The sequence below is a fragment of the Thalassophryne amazonica genome, chromosome 11 (assembly GCF_902500255.1).
Source record: "Thalassophryne amazonica chromosome 11, fThaAma1.1, whole genome shotgun sequence".
In the NCBI taxonomy this organism is placed as follows: Eukaryota; Metazoa; Chordata; class Actinopteri; order Batrachoidiformes; family Batrachoididae; genus Thalassophryne; species Thalassophryne amazonica.
Window position 1 is genome coordinate 55,107,830 of NC_047113.1, and position 22,184 is coordinate 55,130,013.

The window sequence follows — 22,184 nt, forward strand, 5'->3', positions numbered from 1 at the left end:
TCCTTTTCTATTCTCATTTTTCCTCTGAACTTTTTACCTCTTCATTTTTTAAAGTAGCGTAGTAGTAATAATAATAGCAGCAGCAGCTGTCTCTTCTTGAGGCTTTACTTGTACCCTAACAGTTTTCTGGGATAGGTGGGAGGTGATAGCTTTTTTTGGTGCAGATTAAAATTCATTTCAGTCTGTGAATCAAACCCACCCTGGGGCTGCTAACCTGCTAGTAGATAAATATTATGGTCAAACACTGCTTGTTACTTTAATTGGTGTAGATCAATTATAATATAGCCTGTACTCCAACAAGTTTTCAGAAATTCACTGAGACATATTGAGTAGTATCACACCAGACAAATATACAGACACGTTTACAACCACATCACCACAATATTTCCAGCAAGGTGTTGTAAATAACGACACAACTGCATGTTCAATGTAATCATTTATTATAGATAAAACAACTTTCTTTTTTAGAGAAGCTTCTGTATCCCATCAGCGGATGCTTTCCAGTCCCTGTGGGAAAAAATACAGAACATAGATTGTAATTTCTACTTCACCTCTTGACTCCCCCCATCCTATGAGCAGATCACTGACTTTTGGAATGAAAATGATCTGACATGGACATTAGTAGGCTTCCCTGACACAGCACAGCAGTGATAGTGCTACTGACTGAGCCACATCGTCCCATATGCCACCCCTACTGTTGCAACTTTTTCTACTCTGTCAGTTGACAAAAGAGTTACAACGAGAGCTAAGAAAACAATTACAACTGGAAAAGAAATGGGGCAATGCACCTGTGACCTCTACGTGGACTGACCATATACCATCTCTGACTTTCTGTTGATTTGCACACGTGCACAGCAGCGGCATTGTTCCAATACGAACAATGATATTTTAGTATTCATATTTTGACAACTTTATATTCTTTAGTGTTTATACAAATAAAAGCACACAATTTGGATGGATTGGTAGGTTTATCTCCAAATTCCCTTAATGATCATCAGCCTGATAAAGTATTTATTTATTTTTATTTTTTTTTGAAAATCTACCCTGTGGCCTACCAATGGACCTAACATTAAATAATCAAAAGGTACATTACTTAGATAATCAAGATTTTGGAGTAGTTGGGCCAAAAAGATCAAGGAAAACATGGTCTGAAGAAAAAAAAGCAAAGCTTTTTTTGTATATCACCACAACTAAGAAGCCTTGATGGATGATCTAAAGCATAAACTGATGAGCAAAATTTTTTGATTGATTGGTATGAATGAGGGCAATACAGTGGCTTAGTGGTTAGCACTGTTGCCTCACAGCCAGAAGGTCATGTGATGGATTTCCTACGTGGAGTTTGCATGTTCTGCCCGTGTTTGCGAACGTTCTCTCCGGGTGCTCTGGTTTCCTCCCACATCCAAAGACATGCAGGTTAGGTGAACTGTAAACTTTAAATTGTCTGTAGGTGTACGTGTGTGGGTATGAAGGCATTTGTTTATCTATATGTGGGCCTGCGACAGACTGGCGTCCTGTCCAGGGTGTACTCTGCTTCATACCCTATGACTGCTCGGACAGATTCCTGCAACTCACCCCGTGACCGTTAACTGGAGTAAGCGGTGGAAGATGAGTGAGTGGTATGAATGCCTTCATAATGAAGTCATACATAGTAAAAAAAGACTGTTGCAGACATATGTATATTTACGGTACTTGTACATTTCTGTTGCGTGTAGAAGATGCAGGGTATGCATTAATTCTCTGATGACTTTCATTTAGGATGGCGCATTAAGTGATAACGGTGTATTTCATCATCTCAGACATTACACGACTCTAGACATTTTATACTTGCCCAGTTCAATTTTTTGGGTGCCCAATTTAGTTTCCACACACCCTGCGATTTTGCAAGTTCTCCCACTTAGAAATCATGGAGGGGTCTGAAATTTTCATCTTAGGTGCATGTCCATTATGAGAGACATAATCTTAAAAAAAAAAAAAAAAAAAAAAAAAATCCGGAAATCACAATGTATGATTTTTTTTAATAATTTATTCATATGTTACTGCTGCAAATAAGTATTTGAACACCTGTGAAAATCAATGTTAATATTTGGTACAGTAGCCTTTGTTTGCAATTACAGAGGTCAAACGTTTTGTAGAAGAATTTTTAGGTCCATATTTGAACTGTGATGAACTATCAAGTGTCCTGATCCGAACTGTATGTCCACTGGTTGAACTAGCAGGTGTTCAACCCAAAAAAAGGGCTCTATTAGTCATTTAGTCTGTCAGGGGCTTTCCAAGGCCTTTTAGGTGCTTTCCCGCAGGCCACGTGCGGGGGCCTCAGGCCAGCTGCACGTGTGGCTGAGGCCACGTGCGGAGGGGGCCTCAGGCCAGCTGCACCTGTGGCTGAAGGTCTTTTAAAAAAATCAGTTGTAAATCCTTCATGTTTTAATGGGAGCATTTGTCACATTGAAATAATGGCCTAACACCTGCTTAGGGTTCACTAGAGGACGCTTCCAATAGAAAACCATGTCTTGGGAATGAAATAAATAAAAAAGTCGAAGGAGGAGCGATGCCCGCGGGTCTCCAATAAATAGATGAGCGCGGTTGTCATATTCAGTCTCTCTAGAGGACTCAGTTTGTCTAAGCTTTGTGTCGAAGGCTTAAATAAACTTAAAAACTCTGTGCATTTTATCTTGCTTAAGGCTGAATTATTCTAAAGTGTTGTGTCCTCTTTCTAGCATATCACTTGCAATTAGTTTGTGTTATCTAAAAGACGACATCCTGAGAAGACCAAAAAGACGAGCCGCGACAGAACTTGGCGAGCCAGCTTCAGGAGGGTCCAGGGGCATTCCGGCAGCCTGGGGCAGTCCAGCTCATCCCTCCAGACCGTAAATAACAGTGATCACGACTAAAAGGTAAGCAGAAACCTTTTATAATTTCTGCACGATCTGGAGGAGTGAGTCGGGATTTCCGCCCAAGTTGACAGGTGATATTTTTTAATTGCCTCTTACCCAAAAGAACCTGGACTAAGAAAATTGATAAGAGACTAAAAAAAGATAAGATTGAAAATTATCAGGCCTTGTAGATAAAATGCTCAGAAGGTGTGTGTGTTCCCGGGAAAAAGAATGTCTGTATGAGTGAAAGGTCAGGAATGTTCATGAACGCTGGTGCGGAAAAAGAGTGCGTGAAGAACTAACCTGAATGCTTGGAGAATAATTGGTGTTGAAATTTGTTACTAACGTGCCGGCTGATAGCATGCGCTGTAGGGGTTAATTTAGGGGAGTATACTGACAAATAGATACAAGGTAATACAAGGTTATTTAAAGAGTTTAACAGAGACTGAAGTGAAATAAGTGAGAAAAAAGAGTTTAACAAGAGAATACGTGCAGAGAAAGCACAAGATAAGCGCCTGAGGGGGCGCAGTAGAAATACCGTACATGATAAAGAGATTTAAAGAGGAAAGTGCAAAGTGGCACCGCTGACAGTAAGTAAAAGAGCTCAATAAAGGACGTCATTTTTTAAGAAAAGAGAAAAACTATAAAAAATTAATAAAATAAATAGAGTTAGTGCAGAATACATGAGAATTAATGAAGCAGAAAATAGTGCAGTAAGGCACCAAATACACGCTTGTGGGGCGTGGGAGAAGAATAAGTAATTAAGTACACAGTAATATGAGTTTTTTTATAAGAAAAGAAAAAGAGAATATTTTCAGTGCAAAGGCACATTAAGCTCACGAGGAGCTCAGTAAGTGAAAAAAGGTAGAAGAAAGTGCAGAAAGGCACAGGATACGCACGCGAGGCGCGGTAAGGCGTAGAAATAAATGAAATATTGTATGCTCAGAAAGGAGCTTGTGAAAATAATATATTAAGCACAGGATACGCACGCGAGGCGCGGTAAGGCGTAGAAGTAAATGAAATATTGTACGCTCAAAGAGGGCTTGAAAAAAGTAATATATGAAGTTGCTGACAGCGCCGGAGAAGCTGTCTAACGTGAAGAAGAGATACATGCTTAAACAGAACACATTGGTGTTAAGTGAATAAAAAGGTTGTTTAAAGCCGCGGAGTGAAAAGTGGCAGAAGTCTAGATAGAGATATATAGAAAGTTGTTTTTAATAATTTTTGTGTATAAAGCTTTTGAAGATTGGTGTGTGGGAGAGTGGAGAGTAATCTGTGTAAAGCTGTGAGAACTTGCAGGCTGGCTGACATACAAGATTAATGTGAAAGAGTACGAGGGGGAGGTATTTAGACCCAACAGGAGGACTTGGGAGGTGCATGACAGGCAGAGAGGAAAGTGTGAAACAGAGGCAGTGAAGAAAAAGACAGGAGAAGAGTGCTATGTAAATACAGAGAAGGTAGATATTATTTCAAAGAGAGAAAACTAATAAACAAACATAGCAGAAAAAGACGAGAAGCAGAAAGTAAAAAAAAAATAAAATAAAATAAAAATTAGAAGGGAAATAGAAAGTCGGGAGCAAAGACATTAGGAGGTGTTAGGGTTGTAAGAGGATTAAATAAATAAAGTTGGTTATAAATCAAAAGAGTTAAAGCTTAGATTATAGTGAAAAAGCTGACAGACTGATCAATGCTTGGGACAGTCTTTGATGGGAGACTTAAGTGATGATGAAATAATACTCCCAGAACATTACTTGACTGACGGAGACATCGAAACCCAGGGAATCAGGACACATTTTTGGCTGGAAAGGACCTATTTTGACAGGGTAGGAGCAGAACATTGGCAGGACGAACAAGAGATCAATCAGAAATTATGGCAGATTACTAAGGTAATCAATCTGAAGCAAAAGAAAGAACAATTCCCTCTAATTAATTGGGAGCTGCTGATAAGACGTCTGTGGCATCAGGGTTTAACCCCGTGGCTGGAGCTGCTTTGTGCTGACCCTAATAAAGAACTTAGCATACCATTAAATCATTTAGTAACACTACCAACCGATCCAGGTGAAGAACTGTTTCCTAGGTTGACTCTGACTGTGGTCCCAAGGAAGGTTCGGTGGGAAACAGGTAAATTTTCATATTTAGTTAAAGAAAAAGAAGACGGGCATAGCAGTTGGAAATTTAATCCTTTTAAGGGTTTAAAATACAAAACAGGTGTTACAGCCACCAAGTTATTGGTCTGGATCAGGACAGCCCCTGAGGGACTACCAGAACACCATAGAAACACCTCACATAGCGTTTGTCAGGGTTACATGGGTAACTCTCAAGGTCAAGGTCGGGAAAGTACCCCACTAGACTTAGTACTAAGAAAATATCCAGGAAAACGCACTAAGGCCAACCAATGTATGAGAAAGTGGCACAAAAGGTCACATGGGGGCAGGCAATGGCCTTTGGTGGGATCATTTGATCCGGTGATGTGTGAAGCAGTTGCGGTAGAAATACAGATAAAAGAAATTAAAGATCAGCAGAAGAACGTAAAAAACAACAAAAAACGCACTGAAGAAAAAGAAGTTTTGGCCTTGTTCAAGCAGGAAGCACAGAGGCTACAGCAGAAAAGAGAAAAAATGACAGAGGAAAGATCCAAAGAGACTAAAGCCAGTGCACCGAGCTGGGAATCAGAGCCACCCCCATATAAACGTCATGATATGGGAAAGACAGCTGGACAATTTGTATTAGGAACTCGTGAAGAGGACCAAGGCATGGATGTGGAGGGCAAATTCACACTGACACTAAAAGCTCGAGAGCCACAAGGGGACAGGTCCTCAGTCTGTCAAATGGATCATACAAGGTCTCCAAGTCCGAAAGTAAGTGGTCGCACACCACGACCAGCAGGGGGGGCCACAAATAACAGTGACACGGAGGCAGACGAGGATAAAGAGAGAGACCTGAAGGCTCCGCCTGCACATCGAGGTCCACTGAAAACCGTCCCCTCCCACCATAAGTCAGCCGACTGGACCTTCACAGGCTATAGAGGCTCCGAAGAGTGGCACAAGAGCTTCTGTGACACACTGGATCTGGCCAGAAGAGATAATGAAGAACTAGCTGAGCAACTTCGGCTAGCGAAGGAAAGAATACAAAGACATAGGGACACCGAGGAAAGAAGAATATTACAACAGTCGACGCCCAATCAAGGGAATCACATTATACAGCCACCCACCCTAAAGATTTCTGGTGAGATCATCATTGAGAGTGCAAAAGAGGCCCGACTCAGGCAAAGACAACGATGTGTAGCCAAAGACATAGCGGCTTTAGAACAGAATATAACCGACTGGATGGACTGCCTGGAACCAGTCAGTCGCACTCGATCTGGAAGACAGTATGGAGTCCGCACAGAAGAAGAGGAGGACGAAGACCTCATATGCCCATTGGTGGTTAGAAATGGTCATCATGTGTATACCCCATGGAGCTGGACAGACATGGTGGGGCTGGCCAACAGACTGCCAGACATCACCCAAGGAGCTGGGAGATGGATAACTGCCTTAGAAGAAGGCACTGCAGGGGTAACCTTGTCTTTAGGTGACATAAAAGCCTTGCTAATGCATGTCATGGGAAAACATGACACTGAAGAATTAGCAGGAAAGGTTGGACTAACACAAATGATGGGCACAAATCAACATGATGAAGTCCCCTTTAATCGCTATAGAAACTCCATGTGGGAAGGACTGAGAAGAAAGTACCCTGAGGAGTGGACACCTGAAGAGTGCCCAAAGAAGTTCCTGCACCGATTCCAGAAGAGATGGGCGGAGGAAACAGGAAATGCATGGAACCATTCTCCAGCAACTGAAATCCTGTTTAAAATAACTGTAAAAAAGGCTCTACCAGATGAGGTTCAGAAAGCCCTAGATGGAGTTGTGGGACTATCAAAAATGAATTGGGCTTTATACTCTGAGCATATTTGTCACCATCTTGAAATCTACAAGAAAGAAAAACAAAAAGAAGAAGATGCAGCAAAATCCCTGACGAAAAAATTGGTGCAGATGCAGTTGGGAGAGCTAACCAAAGTCAAGAAAGAAAAAAACAAAGACCCAGGCACCAATGATGACCCCTGTTCCTTCTGAGTCGGCAAGCACAGGCCCTACGGCAAACACTGCTGCCACCTTACAGGCACCTGTGGTAACAGCCACACAGAGCCCCCAAGGAGCAGCAGGGAGCACTGCTGCAGGAGAAGTCTCAGCACCAGTGGAGCATCACTATCACTACCATAGCACTGGCACACCCGGAAATGGACCCACCTACAGTCATGGGTGGAGAGGAGAGTCACGGAACTTTCAAGGTCAAAGAGGAGGGTGGCGAAGAGGATCTCGCCAACCTTCATTTGGAAGCAGATTCCAGAACTCAGCTCCCAGGAACAGTCAAGCGGGACCGCCTATGGGACCAACACCCCCAATAGGGGATCAACCCTCTAATGAGTGTTGGAGCTGTGGACAACCTGGACATCGAATGAGAAATTGTCCGGCCCGACCTTGGGTTGGACCCTCTGCCTATTGGCAATAGGGAGGCCTAGAGAAGACAGAGGGGGAAACGGTGGCATTGGCTATTTCGATGATACCTAAGGAAGAGCCAACCGTCACTGTTAATATACAAAACAGAGATTTCCCTTTCATGGTGGATACAGGGGCAACATACTCTTGCATAGGGAAAATGGGCGCTCATCTCCCCCTCTCTGGGTCTGTAATTAAGACCATCGGCTTCTCTGGGAAAACTCAAATAATACCTTTTACATGCCCACTTCCTGTAACGATTGCAGGAAAAACAATTGAAGCACCCCTGTTATACTCACAAAATACACCTGTGAATTTGCTGGGAAGAGACATTTTATGTAAGCTACAAACCCAGATAGTGTGTACCCATCAAGGACTGCAAATACACTTTCCTGACGAAGCACTCGCCAACATTATGGTGCTTATGGACATGGAAAACAAGGTCCGACCTGTGCAACCCATGGTATACTGGCTGAAGTTACAACCAGAAAATTCAAATCTTCAACTGCAATGGGAAAAATAGAAGCCCTGGGCCGAACAACACTATGAAGCAGTATATACACCTAGTTTACCTTTACATGTCACCCTGATGTTCGATGCCAAACAAGAACAAACTGACTATGCATGCTGCTGGGATGCATTGATGAATCAACGGCTGTTTCACATAACCACCACAGAAATTTATTTAGGCCCCCAAGGGGCCGCAGCTTCTGTCAAGCTAACTTCAGCTGAACAACAATGGTATCAAGTGCCGAATGCCATGTCTCATGTGACCCTTTTAGTCTCAGAAAAGTACGAATCCCATGACCTAGGTCCAATGGTAAAGACAGCCTCAGAAGTTGAAGAATGGCAAAACATGGAAAGTCCACAAGTACATCTGTCAAAAGACCAGCAGTTTATACGAATTAATTTAAAAGTAAATGATGAGGCTATAGCTCAAAAAGTGGAGCTCAATCCTAGACCAGAGGGACAGATGGTGTTATCGGCCCAACAAGAGAAATTGTTAGAGCAAATACCACCAGTGGTGTGGTCCAAAAGCAAAACGGATGTAGGACTAGTAAAAACAGCCTTACCAGTAAAAATAAAAGTAAAACCGGGAGCAAAACTGCCTCACCAAAGGCAGTATCCATTAAAACCTCAGGCTATTGAAGGCATAAAACCAGTAATCAAGGGACTAATGGCAGCTGGAGTTTTAATAAAAACTGCAAGCCCATGCAATACTCCTATCTACCCTATCCCTAAAAACAATACCAAAGAGTATCGGCTGGTACATGATCTGCGTCCTATCAATGCAATTATAGAAATGGATGCACCTATAGTACCTGATCCGCATACTATACTATCAAGCATCCCTGCTGGAGCAAAATGGTACACAGTAATCGATCTGTGTTCAGCCTATTTCAGTGTGCCTGTGCACCCAGACTCACAACATTTGTTTGCATTCACATTTCTGGGACAACAGCTAACGTATACACGGCTACCTCAGGGACTGAACCTGTCCCCAGCCATCTTTAACAAAGTCCTGGCTGAAGATTTACAACACCTTGACATACCCAGTACATTGGTGCAATATATGGATGATCTCCTTATTGCATCAGAGACTCAAGAACAGTGTGAAAAAGATTCATTAATTGTATTGCATGCATTGGCAGATGGAGGTCATAAAGTAAGTAAGGACAAATTGCAGTTCTGCAAACAACAAGTAGAATACTTGGGAAGACAGTTGTGTGGGACCACGCGATGTATAGCCCCAAGCCAAGTGGAGGCTATAATCAAGGCTCCCAAACCCCAAACAGTGGGACAGATGCTTTCATTCCTTGGGATGGCAGGGTACAGTCGGCCGTGGATTTGTGATTATGCTATAAAAACTGCACCTTTGCGTGCCATGATTAGAGCAGTGGGGCAAACAAGCAATGCAGCTCTCCTCGTCTGGACAGATGAGGCAACGGGAGCTTTTGAGGCCCTAAAAACAGACATGCAATCTGCTCCCGCGTTAGGTAACCCAGATTATGGGAAACCTTTCCATTTGTATGTTACTGAAAAAGCTGGTTATGCTTGTGCTGTACTAATGCAGGAAACAAATGAAGGAAAACAACCATTGGCCTATTATAGTACAAAGCTTGACAACATTGAAACAGGATTGCCACCATGCTATCAGGGTCTAGCAGCAGCTGCCTTTGCATTTCAAAAAGCATCATCCATAATCATGGGACATGCAGTAACGTTGTACACGTCGCATCAGTTACATGCCCTGCTAACCAGTCAACGTTTTGTCTTAACACAAGCTAGACGCACTGGATATGAAGTTGTGTTGTCCGCTCCAGAAATAACAATACAACGTTGTCACACGGTGAATCCCGCCACCAAATTGACCACACCGTTAGATGGTACTCCACATAACTGTGTGGCAGAGACAGAGAAATTTTTGAGAGCCAGAGAACATTTGTATAATCACGCCATAGATGCAGATCTAACCCTGTTCGTGGATGGCTCATGCTTTCGGGATGCCGCGGGATTGCATGCGGGTATGGGGATTGTTAAACTAAACACGGATGGCGAGACCTTTGAATTACTGGAGTCCCAAGGAATTGATCAGCCTTGTTCAGCCCAACTGGCAGAAATTAAAGCCTTAACTATGGCTTGCCAGATAGCTAAAGATCAACGTGTTAATATCTACACAGACTCAGCCTACGCTTATGGCGTATGTCATGTACATGCAAACATTTGGAAACAAAGGGGATTCCTGAGAGCAGATGGCACCCCTGTCACTCATGGAGAAGCGATTTCCCAACTGTTACAAGCTCTCCAATTACCGTCTGAGGTAGCCATCATTAAATGTGCAGGTCATCAAAAGAATAATAACATCATAGCTCAAGGTAACAACCTAGCAGATGACGCAGCGCGCAAAGGAGCACAAGGAGAAAATATGTTTCCCCTGCTAACCATCCAAGATTGTGCCCCACTGGTTTCACTTGACGCACTGATAGTGGCTCAAAGTAGGGCCAGTGGAGAAGAAAAACGAATGTGGGTTAAACGAGGCGCTATTGAGACACGCAGTCAGGGGCCAGCGGACAAGCTGTGGCGCAGTAGTCATGGACATTTTGTGTTACCCACCAATTTATTACGACATGCAATCATTTGGGCCCACGGACCCGATCATTGTTCGCGAGTCCAAATTATGAACAAACTAAAAGCTGTCTGGTGGTCACCATATATGGCAGCTACAGTGGACCGTTTGTTGAATGAGTGTGAGGTATGTGCACAGTACAATGTCCGGAAATCATTCACAGCCCCTTTAGCCCACATTCCGGTCCCTGATGGGCCATTCAGACATCTTATGATGGATTTCATAGACATGGGAGCTGAAAATCGAGTTAAACGAATGAGATATGTTTTGGTAGTGATATGCAGATTCAGCCGATGGATTGAGGCAGTAGCCTCTGCAAATCAAGACCATAAAACGGTAGCCAAATTCTTGTGCCGAGATGTCTTTCCAAGATTTGGCATTCCAGATACTATCTCATCTGACAACGGTAGGGCTTTTGTAGCCAAGGTTACACAAGAAACATTCAAACAATTGGGTATCAAACAGAAGTTTGGGTGTGTTTATCACCCTCAATCAAATGGGGCAGTGGAACGGGCTAATGGCATTTTAAAGAACAAACTAGCAAAAATCATAGCAGACAGCAATGGCAAACTAACCTGGCTGGATGCGTTGCCGCTTGCTTTATTGTCAATGCGCTCACAAACTAACCGACTAACCCATTTGACACCATTTGAAGCTCTTACAGGTCGGCCGATGCCTATTCCATACCTGAGAGGACCCTACGAAGGACCATCGCTGGAGCAGCTACAAGACGAATGGCATAATTATCTGAGACAGTTAACCCAAATACACAAAACTATCTTTTTGCAGGTCAAAGGTGCTACAGAAGACAGAGAAGCAGAGATTCCACTCGAAAATCAGAGCATCCAGCCTGGTGATCTGGTTTACGTCAAGGTGTTCAAAAAGAAGTGGGACAGGCCCCGCCGGGAAGGTCCTTTTAAAGTTATTCTTGCCTCACGTACAGCAGTCAAAGTAGACGGTAAGGACACTTGGTTTCATTTAAACCACTGCTGTAGGGTTGGTGGCCCAGCGCCCCTGCGGCCTCGGCAAGCTCGTCTTGGCAGAGCCGCCGGGCCAAGGGGGGAAGCAGGAGAAGCCAGAGACCCTACAGCAGCACCGAGGGACGGCCACGCCTCCCTGCAGCCAGAAGAAGCACCGAGGGAAGGCCACGCCTCCCTGCAGCCAGGCGAACACTGGCCAAGGCGCTCACAGAGACTGATTGAACAAAGACGACGCACAGCTTCAGAGAGTAGTGGATCCCTGCCAGATAGAGCAGCGACAGACTCAGATGCAGACTCAGAAACAACTGGAGACGCAGGCCAACAGACAGACAGAAATACAGACCGACAGATAGACAGGCCACAGGAGACATCAGACTCGGACAGCAACTCAGTAGATTTACCGACAGAAGAACCGCAGGAAGTACAACCCAGACAAAGCACAGATACACCACACATCCCTAGTGACAGCTCATCTAGTGACGGCTCACTTAGTAGCACATCTAGTAGCACATCTCAACAGTCATCAGAGCAATGATTAAGGAATTATTCAAGGGATTGACAATACTACTGGTGGTCAGTATGGGAGAAAATAGACATCCAAAACATACAACGGACTGTGCCGTGGCCATGGCCGCAATAGCAGCTAAACAAGGCATTCTAAACACAGGAAAAACATATAATTTGGTATACATTAAATCAAAAGCCTACAAGAACATAGGAATACAGGGAAAGCTGGGGGATTACATATTAGGCGAAGCCATTAGCATCAAATGTGAAGAGGAGGGAACACTCAACATAGAGGTAATTTGTGATAAAAGAGGATGCAGGGAAACCAAGCAAGACGTAACTGTTACAGTACATGAAGCCACAAAATGGGTAAAAATCAAACCAAGGAAAAAGAGGACAATTAGAAGCCTAGAAACAAGCAGTCACTTAGGGAGATGGGATCCCAGTACAGACCTAGCCTGCACACAAGGGTTGAAGACCAATTTATTTTACCAATGGTTGAAATTTTCGGCTAGGCAGATCAGTGAAAAGCCTTGCATAGCCTGTCACCGGAAAGGTGTGATACCTCAGGCTAAACCCCTACCTGATATCAACAACTGTTATAGGAGTCCCCAACATAACTCAGACCAAGCAGAATGCTATACACAATGTGTTATGAAAATGGCAGTAGGTGATGAAAAATATGCTGCCGACAGTAAACTTTGTCCAGTGCCCCTAAGTACAGAAGGAACCGTTCCACCTATGATTAAAATAGAGAAAGGGATGATACACCCACACATAAGCGATTGGCAGGTAGGGACGACCCAGCCAAAACACCACATACAGTGTATGCAAAAGCAGCAAGAATACAAACCGGCCAAAACAGCATGGAACATTACCGTCTGTCACACCCTGCTAGCAGCAGGCATACAGTGTGAACAAATAGTACCGGCCACAGGGGGGTCTGTAATTGGACTGAATCTCACCCATGCTTCATGGGTATCTACTCCAAATTTAGCTAAGGGAACGGTACCCTTAGCTGACATCTTTTGGATATGCGGACAAAAAAGGAAACTCCTGTCATCGCTGTCCCCGAATTGGAAAGGCCTTTGTGCTCCTGTGATGCTCACAGGAGCAATAACAGTAATTGAAATGCCGAACTCAATACAACCCATGCCACAGAAACTTCATAAGAAAAGAGGAATAATGACGTTTAAAACAGACTACAACATCACAGTAAGAAACGGGATACCAGAAGGGATACCCCGACAGTTAGAAGCCATAGACAGTAGCAGAGTTAAAGCAGATGAAGATGCGGATAAATGGGGATGGGCATTGGCTCTGTTCGGGGTTACTCCAAAAATCCGTTCTAGGTTCCAGGAGGTGCAGTGGATTAATTACTTGTGGTATAATCAGCAAAGATACCTGAACTGGACATTGGCAGCTGTAGGAGCCTTAACCGAACAACTGCACGCCACCTCGCTAATGACAATGCAAAATAGATTAGCTATTGAGATGATGATGGCTGATGAACAAGGAGTTTGTATTATGATCAAAGCCACCGAATGTTGCACAGCTATTCCCATGCGTACAGGGGAAGACGGAAATTTGACAGAGCTCTTAATCACACTTGAGGAGATGCAACAGGAACTGTTAAGTAACTCCATAGGAGGGAGAAATGAAACTGACGATTCTGGATACATTGTAGGGAATGGAATGAATATTGGCCCACTGTTTTCACTGTTTGGGACTCTAAGGAGAGGGTGGATATCATGGAAAGACTGGTTGTACCAGATAGGTGTAATCTTGGCACTAACAGGGGTGGCGGTCTTGCTGGTAATATGTTGTGGTATTCCCTTGATAAAATTTCTGGTCAATAAATTGATTTCATCCACAGTAGGACAGCTCCCACTGCTAGCCATCCAAGCCCTAGAAGAAAGCACAAACGAAACAGACAGAGAACCAGAATATATGGAAATGGATGAAATACCAATTATCCTCCCCGACAGCCCCCAGCTCCCTAATATTGTGGCGTACACCCCAGATAGGGAGGACTGGGATGGACCGTGCTTGGTGATATTGTAGACGAGGAAGAAGACATGCACGCACATTTACATTCACACACATGCACCCACAAAAATGAGGGATAGGATAGACAATATCTGAAAGAATGACATGGAGCTGTAATAATGAACGTATATGTATATTACTAGGACACAGGAGTATGGCTGAGAGACCAGACTCCCCTGATCAGGGACCTATGCCTGATCTGCCTCTATCAAGTCTGATTGGACTCTCAGAACTGTTTGGAGAAGAGGATATGCAGGAGGGATGGTCGAGACATGATTGGTCGCCACAGCCGCCTTCCATCCAGCAGCTAAACCAGTTGGCAACAGAAGGATCTTCATCGTTCCAGCACCTGGCGATGACGGCTTCACAGAATCTGCCTGCAGCAAGAGTCGGCCCGAGGACTCCACCATCACCTGAAGGACCCTTTGGACTCAGGAACACACCCCTTCCGCAGATGCCATGGAGACAGTCACATGTGCCAGGGGCAACGATACCCTCCAGGGGAGGCAGCCAAGGTCGGCCATATGCAGCAACCGCCCGAGTGCATCCTAGACCCAATTCACTGCTAGGACCTGTCCCCAGCTTTCCACCCCCAAGGCAGGAGAGATATTCTGATCAGCCCAGTACCTCTGGAGGAGGATCAGCAGGGGTAGACCTTAGCCAAACTCACCCACCAGGACAGAGGGGAGCTTTGTACAGGCTACTAAATGCCCAGAGTGTCCCAACCACTTGCCTGTGCGACATCAACAATACTCCCCCCACACACGAAATGCCTTCCCCCTTGTACTTCCTGTCCCCTGGACTGCACAACCTTAATCTGGTCATGGTCACCCCACAGGACATGGCAATCTTGGTTCGAGAGCTTCGTCTTCCACAAGAGTCTGTTCCAAAAACCTTGGAGCAGCTCCTGCCCCTCACAAATCACATTCCCCATGAGCTATTTGAGGAAATCATGCCACAACTAAGTCAGACAGCTGCATACCTGTTCAGGATACACCGTGACAATGCCAACATCTCTTGTGCTCAGGAGGGCCTCCATACTCAACTGTGTGGTCTTCAGTCTAGTATGGACATGCTAGCCTGCATGATGGAGCATATGGAAAGGGAACAGCTAGGGCTGGCCACCACCACCCTGAATGTGGGCAAGAATTCTCTGGGGGCCCTGTACAACCTGGCCAAGCAGCACAAGGAGCTGGAAAGATCCATCAGAGAACTGCACGACTGTCTGAAAGCCAGAATTCCTGATCCTTCCCCCACTACCCCTGAAAGGCCAACCTCCCCATGTTCCCCAACTTCTCCCAAAACTTCAGATGCTGAGTAAATGCTGAGGAGCGCGGACTGACGTAATGGCACTGAACACGGACTATGATCTTGGTTCTTGAGTTTGAATTGCGGACTGGTTTCAGAAATCTGAGTGTAAATAAAACAAAGAAGGATATATGTTAGTAACGAAGGTTGGGTAAATGTCTGTCCTTACCATCATCTGCGTAACACAGATAAAGCTAAATGCATACACATAGATATCACATTGCAAAGTTATAAAAAGGGGACCCTTACACGGCGTGTTTGTAGATTTAGTAGTAAAGATGCACCATAGGGACCCCTTTTTTCTTAAATTATAGCATGCCTCAAGAGACATGCATTGCCTAAATTTGGTGTCTGGCCAAAACGGGCATTAGAAAACAAGCTGAAAAAGAAGAAAAACAAAGTGGAGAATGTTGAGAAATGGCCTGTAATGAAAACCATTATATGATTGACTAAGGCAAATGACTTAAGGACGGACATGAAGGGAAACCATTTATTGTGTTTATCATTTAACTAGACATAGCTGCGCTAACCTTAGAATAGTTTCTTGATTGGTTGACTAAATAGTGGTAACGTAGGGGTTATTTGATGCATTTAAATAATAAATGTGTGACGCTTTAACAAAATAATATGTAGAACCAAGTATAATGGGTTGGAGCCTCTGGTTGAGTGAGTCAATAGATGCCAGAAGATGATTGGTTGCACTGATGTCAATGTAAAGCCTTTACTTTGCCATGATTAAGAAGTTGCTGTAACTTGTTTTATGTGGCCATTTTAAGTGCCTTGAATTACACCAAAACTCAATGTTTGAATGTCACCTTGTGTTGATATAATCCAGCTAATTGCTCACCTTGTGCCTTAGTATGTAGGTTCACCTGCACTGCAATATATTTACCGTGTGAAGTATCACTGATATTCATATCCGCACCAGAGTTATCAGTAAGTCGAGTGCTGTGTTTTTCTTTTTTATTGCAATGCACAAATGAGGATGTCTTGTCAGTAAACAACCCAAGAGTATAGTTGATGTAATGGGACTCTTTCGAGTCCCAGAGGAGGGACTGTAGAAGAATTTTTAGGTCCATATTTGAACTGTGATGAACTATCAAGTGTCCTGATCCGAACTGTATGTCCTCTGGTTGAACTAGCATGTGTTCAACCCAAAAAAAGGGCTCTATTAGTCATTTAGTCTGTCAGGGGCTTTCCAAGGCCTTTTAGGTGCTTTCCCGCAGGCCACGTGCGGGGGCCTCAGGCCAGCTGCACGTGTGGCTGAGGCCACGTGCGGAGGGGGCCTCAGGCCAGCTGCACCTGTGGCTGAAGGTCTTTTAAAAAAATCAGTTGTAAATCCTTCATGTTTTAATGGGAGCATTTGTCACATTGAAATAATGGCCTAACACCTGCTTAGGGTTCACTAGAGGACGCTTCCAATAGAAAACCATGTCTTGGGAATGAAATAAATAAAAAAGTCGAAGGAGGAGCGATGTCCGCGGGTCTCCAATAAATAGACGAGCGCGGTTGTCATATTCAGTCTCTCTAGAGGACTCAGTTTGTCTAAGCTTTGTGTCGAAGGCTTAAATAAACTTAAAAACTCTGTGCATTTTATCTTGCTTAAGGCTGAATTATTCTAAAGTGTTGTGTCCTCTTTCTAGCATATCACTTGCAATTAGTTTGTGTTATCTAAAAGACGACATCCTGAGAAGACCAAAAAGACGAGCCGCGACAGTTTCCTGTAGTTTTTCACCAGGTTTGCACACACTGCAGCAGGGATTTTGGTCCACTCATCCATACAGATCTTCTCCAAATCTTTCAGGTTTGGAGTTTCAGCTCCCTCCAAAGATTTTCTATTGCGTTCAGGTCTGGAGACTGGCCAGGCCACTCCAGGACCTTGAAATGCTTCTTACGGAGCCCCTCCTTAGTTGCCCTGGCTGTATGTTTGGGGTCATTGTCATTAATACAGGTAAAGAGTGCAGAATAAGAGAGCTTCTTAAAGAAAAATTAACAGGTCTGTGTGAACCAGAATTCTTGCTGGTTGGTAGGTGGTCAAATACTTATTTGCAGCAGTAACGTACAAATAAATTTTTTTTTTTTTTAAATCATACATTGTGATTATCTCTCACAGTGGACATGCACCTAAGATGAAAATTTCAGACCCCTCCATGATTTCTAAGTGGGAGAACTTGCAAAACCGCAGGGTGTTCAAATACGTATTTTCTTCACTGTGTGTGTCTGTGTGTATATATATATATATATATATACACACACACACACACACACACAGTGAAGAAAATAATTTAAATTGGAAGTGATGCATGTAAGGTAGTGGGTCATTCCATGTCAATTCAAAGAATATTTGAGGGGCCTCACGCACTTTGTCTCAGATTTTCTTTAAATTTTAATCAAATATTCCCAGACTATTCAGAACAACAAATCTGAAGTTTGAGGCCTGTAGGCCAAGCATACTCAACAAAAATATAAACGCAACACTTTTGGTTTTGCTCCCATTTTGTATGAGATGAACTCAAAGATCTAAAACTTTTTCCACATACACAATATCACCATTTCCCTCAAATGTTGTTCACAAACCAGTCTAAATCTGTGATAGTGAGCACTTCTCCTTTGCTGAGATAATCCATCCCACCTCACAGGTGTGCCATACCAAGATGCTGATTAGTGCACAGGTGTGCCTTAGACTGCCCACAATAAAAGGCCACTCTGAAAGGTGCAGTTTTGTTTTATTGGGGGGGATACCAGTCAGTATCTGGTGTGACCACCATTTGCCTCATGCAGTGCAACACATCTCCTTCGCATCATCCGTAAAGAGAACACCTCTCCAACGTGCCAAATGCCAGCGAATGTGAGCATTTGCCCACTCAAGTCGGTTACGACGACGAACTGGAGTCAGGTCGAGACCCCGATGAGGACGACGAGCATGCAGATGAGCTTCCCTGAGACGGTTTCTGACAGTTTGTGCAGAAATTCTTTGGTTATGCAAACCGATTGTTTCAGCAGCTGTCTGAGTGGCTGGTCTCAGACGATCTTGGAGGTGAACATGCTGGATGTGGAGGTCCTGGGCTGGTGTGGTTACACGTGGTCTGCGGTTGTGAGGGTGGTTGGATGTACTGCCAAATTCTCTGAAACGCCTTTGGAGACGGCTTATGGTAGAGAAATGAACATTCAATACACGAGCAACAGCTCTGGTTGACATTCCTGCTGTCAGCATGCCAATTGCACGCTCCCTCAAATCTTGCGACATCTGTGGCATTGTGCTGTGTGATAAAACTGCACCTTTCAGAGTGGCCTTTTATTGTGGACAGTCTAAGGCACACCTGTGCACTAATCATGGTGTCTAATCAGCATCTTGATATGGCACACCTGTGAGGTGGGATGGATTATCTCAGCAAAGGAGAAGTGCTCACTATCACAGATTTAGACTGGTTTGTGAACAATATTTGAGGGAAATGGTGATATTGTGTATGTGGAAAAAGTTTTAGATCTTTGAGTTCATCTCATACAAAATGGGAGCAAAACCAAAAGTGTTGCGTTTATATTTTTGTTGAGTGTAGTTTCTGAGATATGGCCAATTTAGTGTGCATGGGGTCTGCTGTTTTTTAGGCAAAAATGATGGCCATCATTTCTGGAGTCATGTTCAAGTCTGGGTGTCCATGACAACTGCCACAAAAAATTTCAGGCCTCTAAGTCCATTATTTGCTGAGATATTCTACCTTGAAAATGGCTCCAGAAATGACGGCCATAATTTTTGCCTAAAAAAAAAAAAAAAAAAAAAAAAAAAAAAAAAAGGCACACCCCATGCACACTAAATTGGCCATATCTCAGAAACTACTTGGCCTACAGGCCTCAAACTTCAGATTTGTTGTTCTGAATAGTCTGCGAATATTTGATTAAAATGCGAAGAAAATCTGAGACAAAGTGCGTGAGGCCCTCATTGAAATTGAATTGACATGGAATGACCCTAGTGTGTGTGTGTGTGTATATATATATATATATATATATATATCATTATCGGCCGATCACACCTTGATCGGTTTAATCGGTGATCAGCAAAATGCGCAGATCAAAAGGACCGATCACAACAGTGCAGGCAGTAGCGCAGGGAGTGTTTGGTCTTGTCCTGACACGCTTTCCTCTGTGACGTAAAGTCATTTTGACTTCTGATATGAGCTGGACGGACAAGGAGAGGAGAGCAGTCGCCATCATCTAATGTAGTCCATGTCTGTCCAGCTCATATCAGAAGTCAAAATGAGTCAAATGGCTCTGAGAGCTCTAAATAGACTGCTGTGTAATGAATGGAACCACACTGCCATCTAGTGGATATCCAGTGTGCATGAGTGTGTATTTGTGAATCAGTAGGCATTTTGATTTTGTTTATTTTTTCATATGAGTGTAGAGGTACAGAGAGTACAAAGAAGCATTGTTCATTTGATTTGCTTATATTGTGAACTGCCATGATACTGGAATTGACAACTCAGTTTGAAATAAATAAAAAAAATTGATTGAATTGACTGATTAATTTGTTTGTGGATCTGTGGATTTCGCGAAAAGAATGTCTCAAAATTACATCACAGAGGAAAGCAATAAATGCATGTAATTGGTGATCCACAAATGCTGAAACTCAATCAATTGATTGTTGTTTTCATCATAAAATAGTCCTATACATTAGACCTATATTCTTATTTTGGGCATGATCCAAATATGTACTTGATCGGTATCGGCAGATCAAAATTTCAGTGATCGGCCTAAAAAATCCTGATCGGTGCACCTCATATATATATATATATATATATATATATATATATATATATATATATATATATATATATATATATATATATATATATATACACACACACACACACACACACACACACACACACACACACACACACACACACACACACAGTAGGAGTAGGCAGAGAGAAAGACGAATGATTTACGGAAGGAAAACGCTAACAAAAGGTAACGGTCGGGAATTGAAGTTTTAACACACTCACCTTTGAATCATAGTACCTTCCAGTCCCTGACACTCTCTTGTCTCTCTCCTTCAAATACCAGTCCCAATGAACTTTCACTGCTCTCTTTTCCTAAATAGAAAAACACAGTAATAAGTATTTTAGAGTAACAGTACGGGCTAGCTCCCAGGCAGAACCTGCTCACCTTTCCGCCGTTCGTCCATCTATGTATCCGTGTCGTCGCCATGCCGGGAATCACCAAACACACCCACATGATGCCGATGGCTGGAAGTATTTCATACCACATAATGTCAGCGTTTAACAGCTGACGACCACAACAAACGTAGGAAATAAAAAGTGCTCGAAAACTACATCAGCCGATTTGTTTTGCTAGAAGGCTAACAAAATGTCGCCTGAAGTGACCTCTTCTTCTTCGTTACTGACCTTTGCCAAACAGCTTTTAGGTGCATTACCGCCACCTTCTGGATTCGACCGGAGAGAAAACTACAGAATGCATTTTATTTAAGTCAAAAATCGTACACCAGCCGGATGGATATATCAAACGTTATACGGGTGACACGTGGTGCACATGATATATAAATGATAACTTACACAAATTCAAAGTTGTATTTTAAAATGTTGAAAACTGATGGTAATAAACGACAGACTGCTTCATTGAAAATAGTCGTGACAATCCCTCCGTGGCGAGGAAGATTGTCTCTTGATCGATTCTCGGACAGGATGGTGGACGTGGAGGTGAGTGAGCAGGCCCAGTTTTGATGCACACTATTTCTGACAGACGCTGCATGCAATCCTGCCCCCGTCACTCTTTGCTGATCGCCGAAAGACTCGTGGGTGTGCAGCACAGCGTAGAAAATCTGAACACAGGGTCAATCTAATGACGCCTGTGTGTGGGTATGTTTAACGTAGGAATGACACGGCATGCCAACAAACACATCAATCAATTCAATCAATTTTATTTATATAGCGCCAAATCATACCAAACAGTTGCCCCACATGGTCCTTGATAGATCCTTAGCCTGGTCCAATGGCTGGGAAATCAAAGACGATCAAGGTCTGAGTTCCTACTGCAGCCTTCATCTGCCTTCACATTCGCTGGGTTACAAGTTGTCACCTCCTCCAGCTGATCCACCTTTGAGTACTTCTTGTTTCACCAGAGCCCTGTTAGCCATCTTGTGTTCAGGTTTCCTGTTGGGCCTTCATGGTTTCATAGTTTGACACAGAAATTCACATTGTACTACAGCATCAGAAACCACAATAACATGCAACACAATGACACTCAAAAGCATTTATGGATGTTGATAAAATGTTTTAACGTTCAATCTTGAATATTCTATTACACCTGTATTCAAGGTGCTTTAAATGGAGCTACATCTCCACCTGGTGGACATTTAGGATTAATGCAGGTACAATACAATTTTGCCAAGAGCTCCAGCTTAATATTTCTGTGTAGGCTCTCAGTTGTCCAGGTGGTTTCCATAGTAGAGAATTTTGAATCTTCGACTGGACTGGGTTGCTCGACGTGAGGATGTTTCGCTTCAAATCACAGAAGCGTCCTCAGCTAAAATTCTTGCTCTGGTAGTCTGACTTCTGTCTTGACTCTTGTAGAGAAGAATAAACCAGAAGCCAACAAAAGCTGGAGTTTTTAACATAACCAGACCCCTCCTACCGAGAGGCCGACTGCTATAGGCTAGTGACTAAACAATAGCTCTAATTAGCACCTATTGTGCTCTAGTTAGCACTCTCCTAATGATGGGATGGAAGCCTCCCCTGATGGCTCCCTTGACGACTCTCCTGATGACGTGAATGACTCATTACCATGAACA

The 22,184-nt window shown here is 43.4% G+C and overlaps 1 protein-coding gene across 1 annotated transcript; it reads right to left on the minus strand.

Moving 5' to 3' along the window:
• Positions 1–426: 426 nt before the first annotated feature.
• On the minus strand, positions 427–20,786 carry ndufa1 (NADH:ubiquinone oxidoreductase subunit A1). The gene is made up of 3 exons (XM_034181282.1): positions 20,543–20,786; positions 20,380–20,469; positions 427–507 (listed from the first exon to the last, which is right to left on the minus strand). Exons 1-3 carry the CDS (start codon positions 20,642–20,644, stop codon positions 487–489), a joined length of 213 nt encoding a protein of 70 aa, XP_034037173.1. The 5' UTR covers positions 20,645–20,786; the 3' UTR covers positions 427–486.
• Between the last annotated feature and the right edge of the window lie 1,398 nt (positions 20,787–22,184).

Excerpts from the sequence above, each read along its gene's own strand:
- ndufa1 (XM_034181282.1), bottom strand. The coding sequence starts at position 20,644 with ATGTGGTATGAAATACTTCCAGCCATCGGCATCATGTGGGTGTGTTTG. Across the intron at positions 20,470-20,542 it reads GATGGACGAACGGCGGAAAG|GAAAAGAGAGCAGTGAAAGT; the intron begins GTGAGCAGGTTC and ends TTTTCTATTTAG. Across the intron at positions 508-20,379 it reads GAAGGTACTATGATTCAAAG|GGACTGGAAAGCATCCGCTG; the intron begins GTGAGTGTGTTA and ends TTTTTCCCACAG.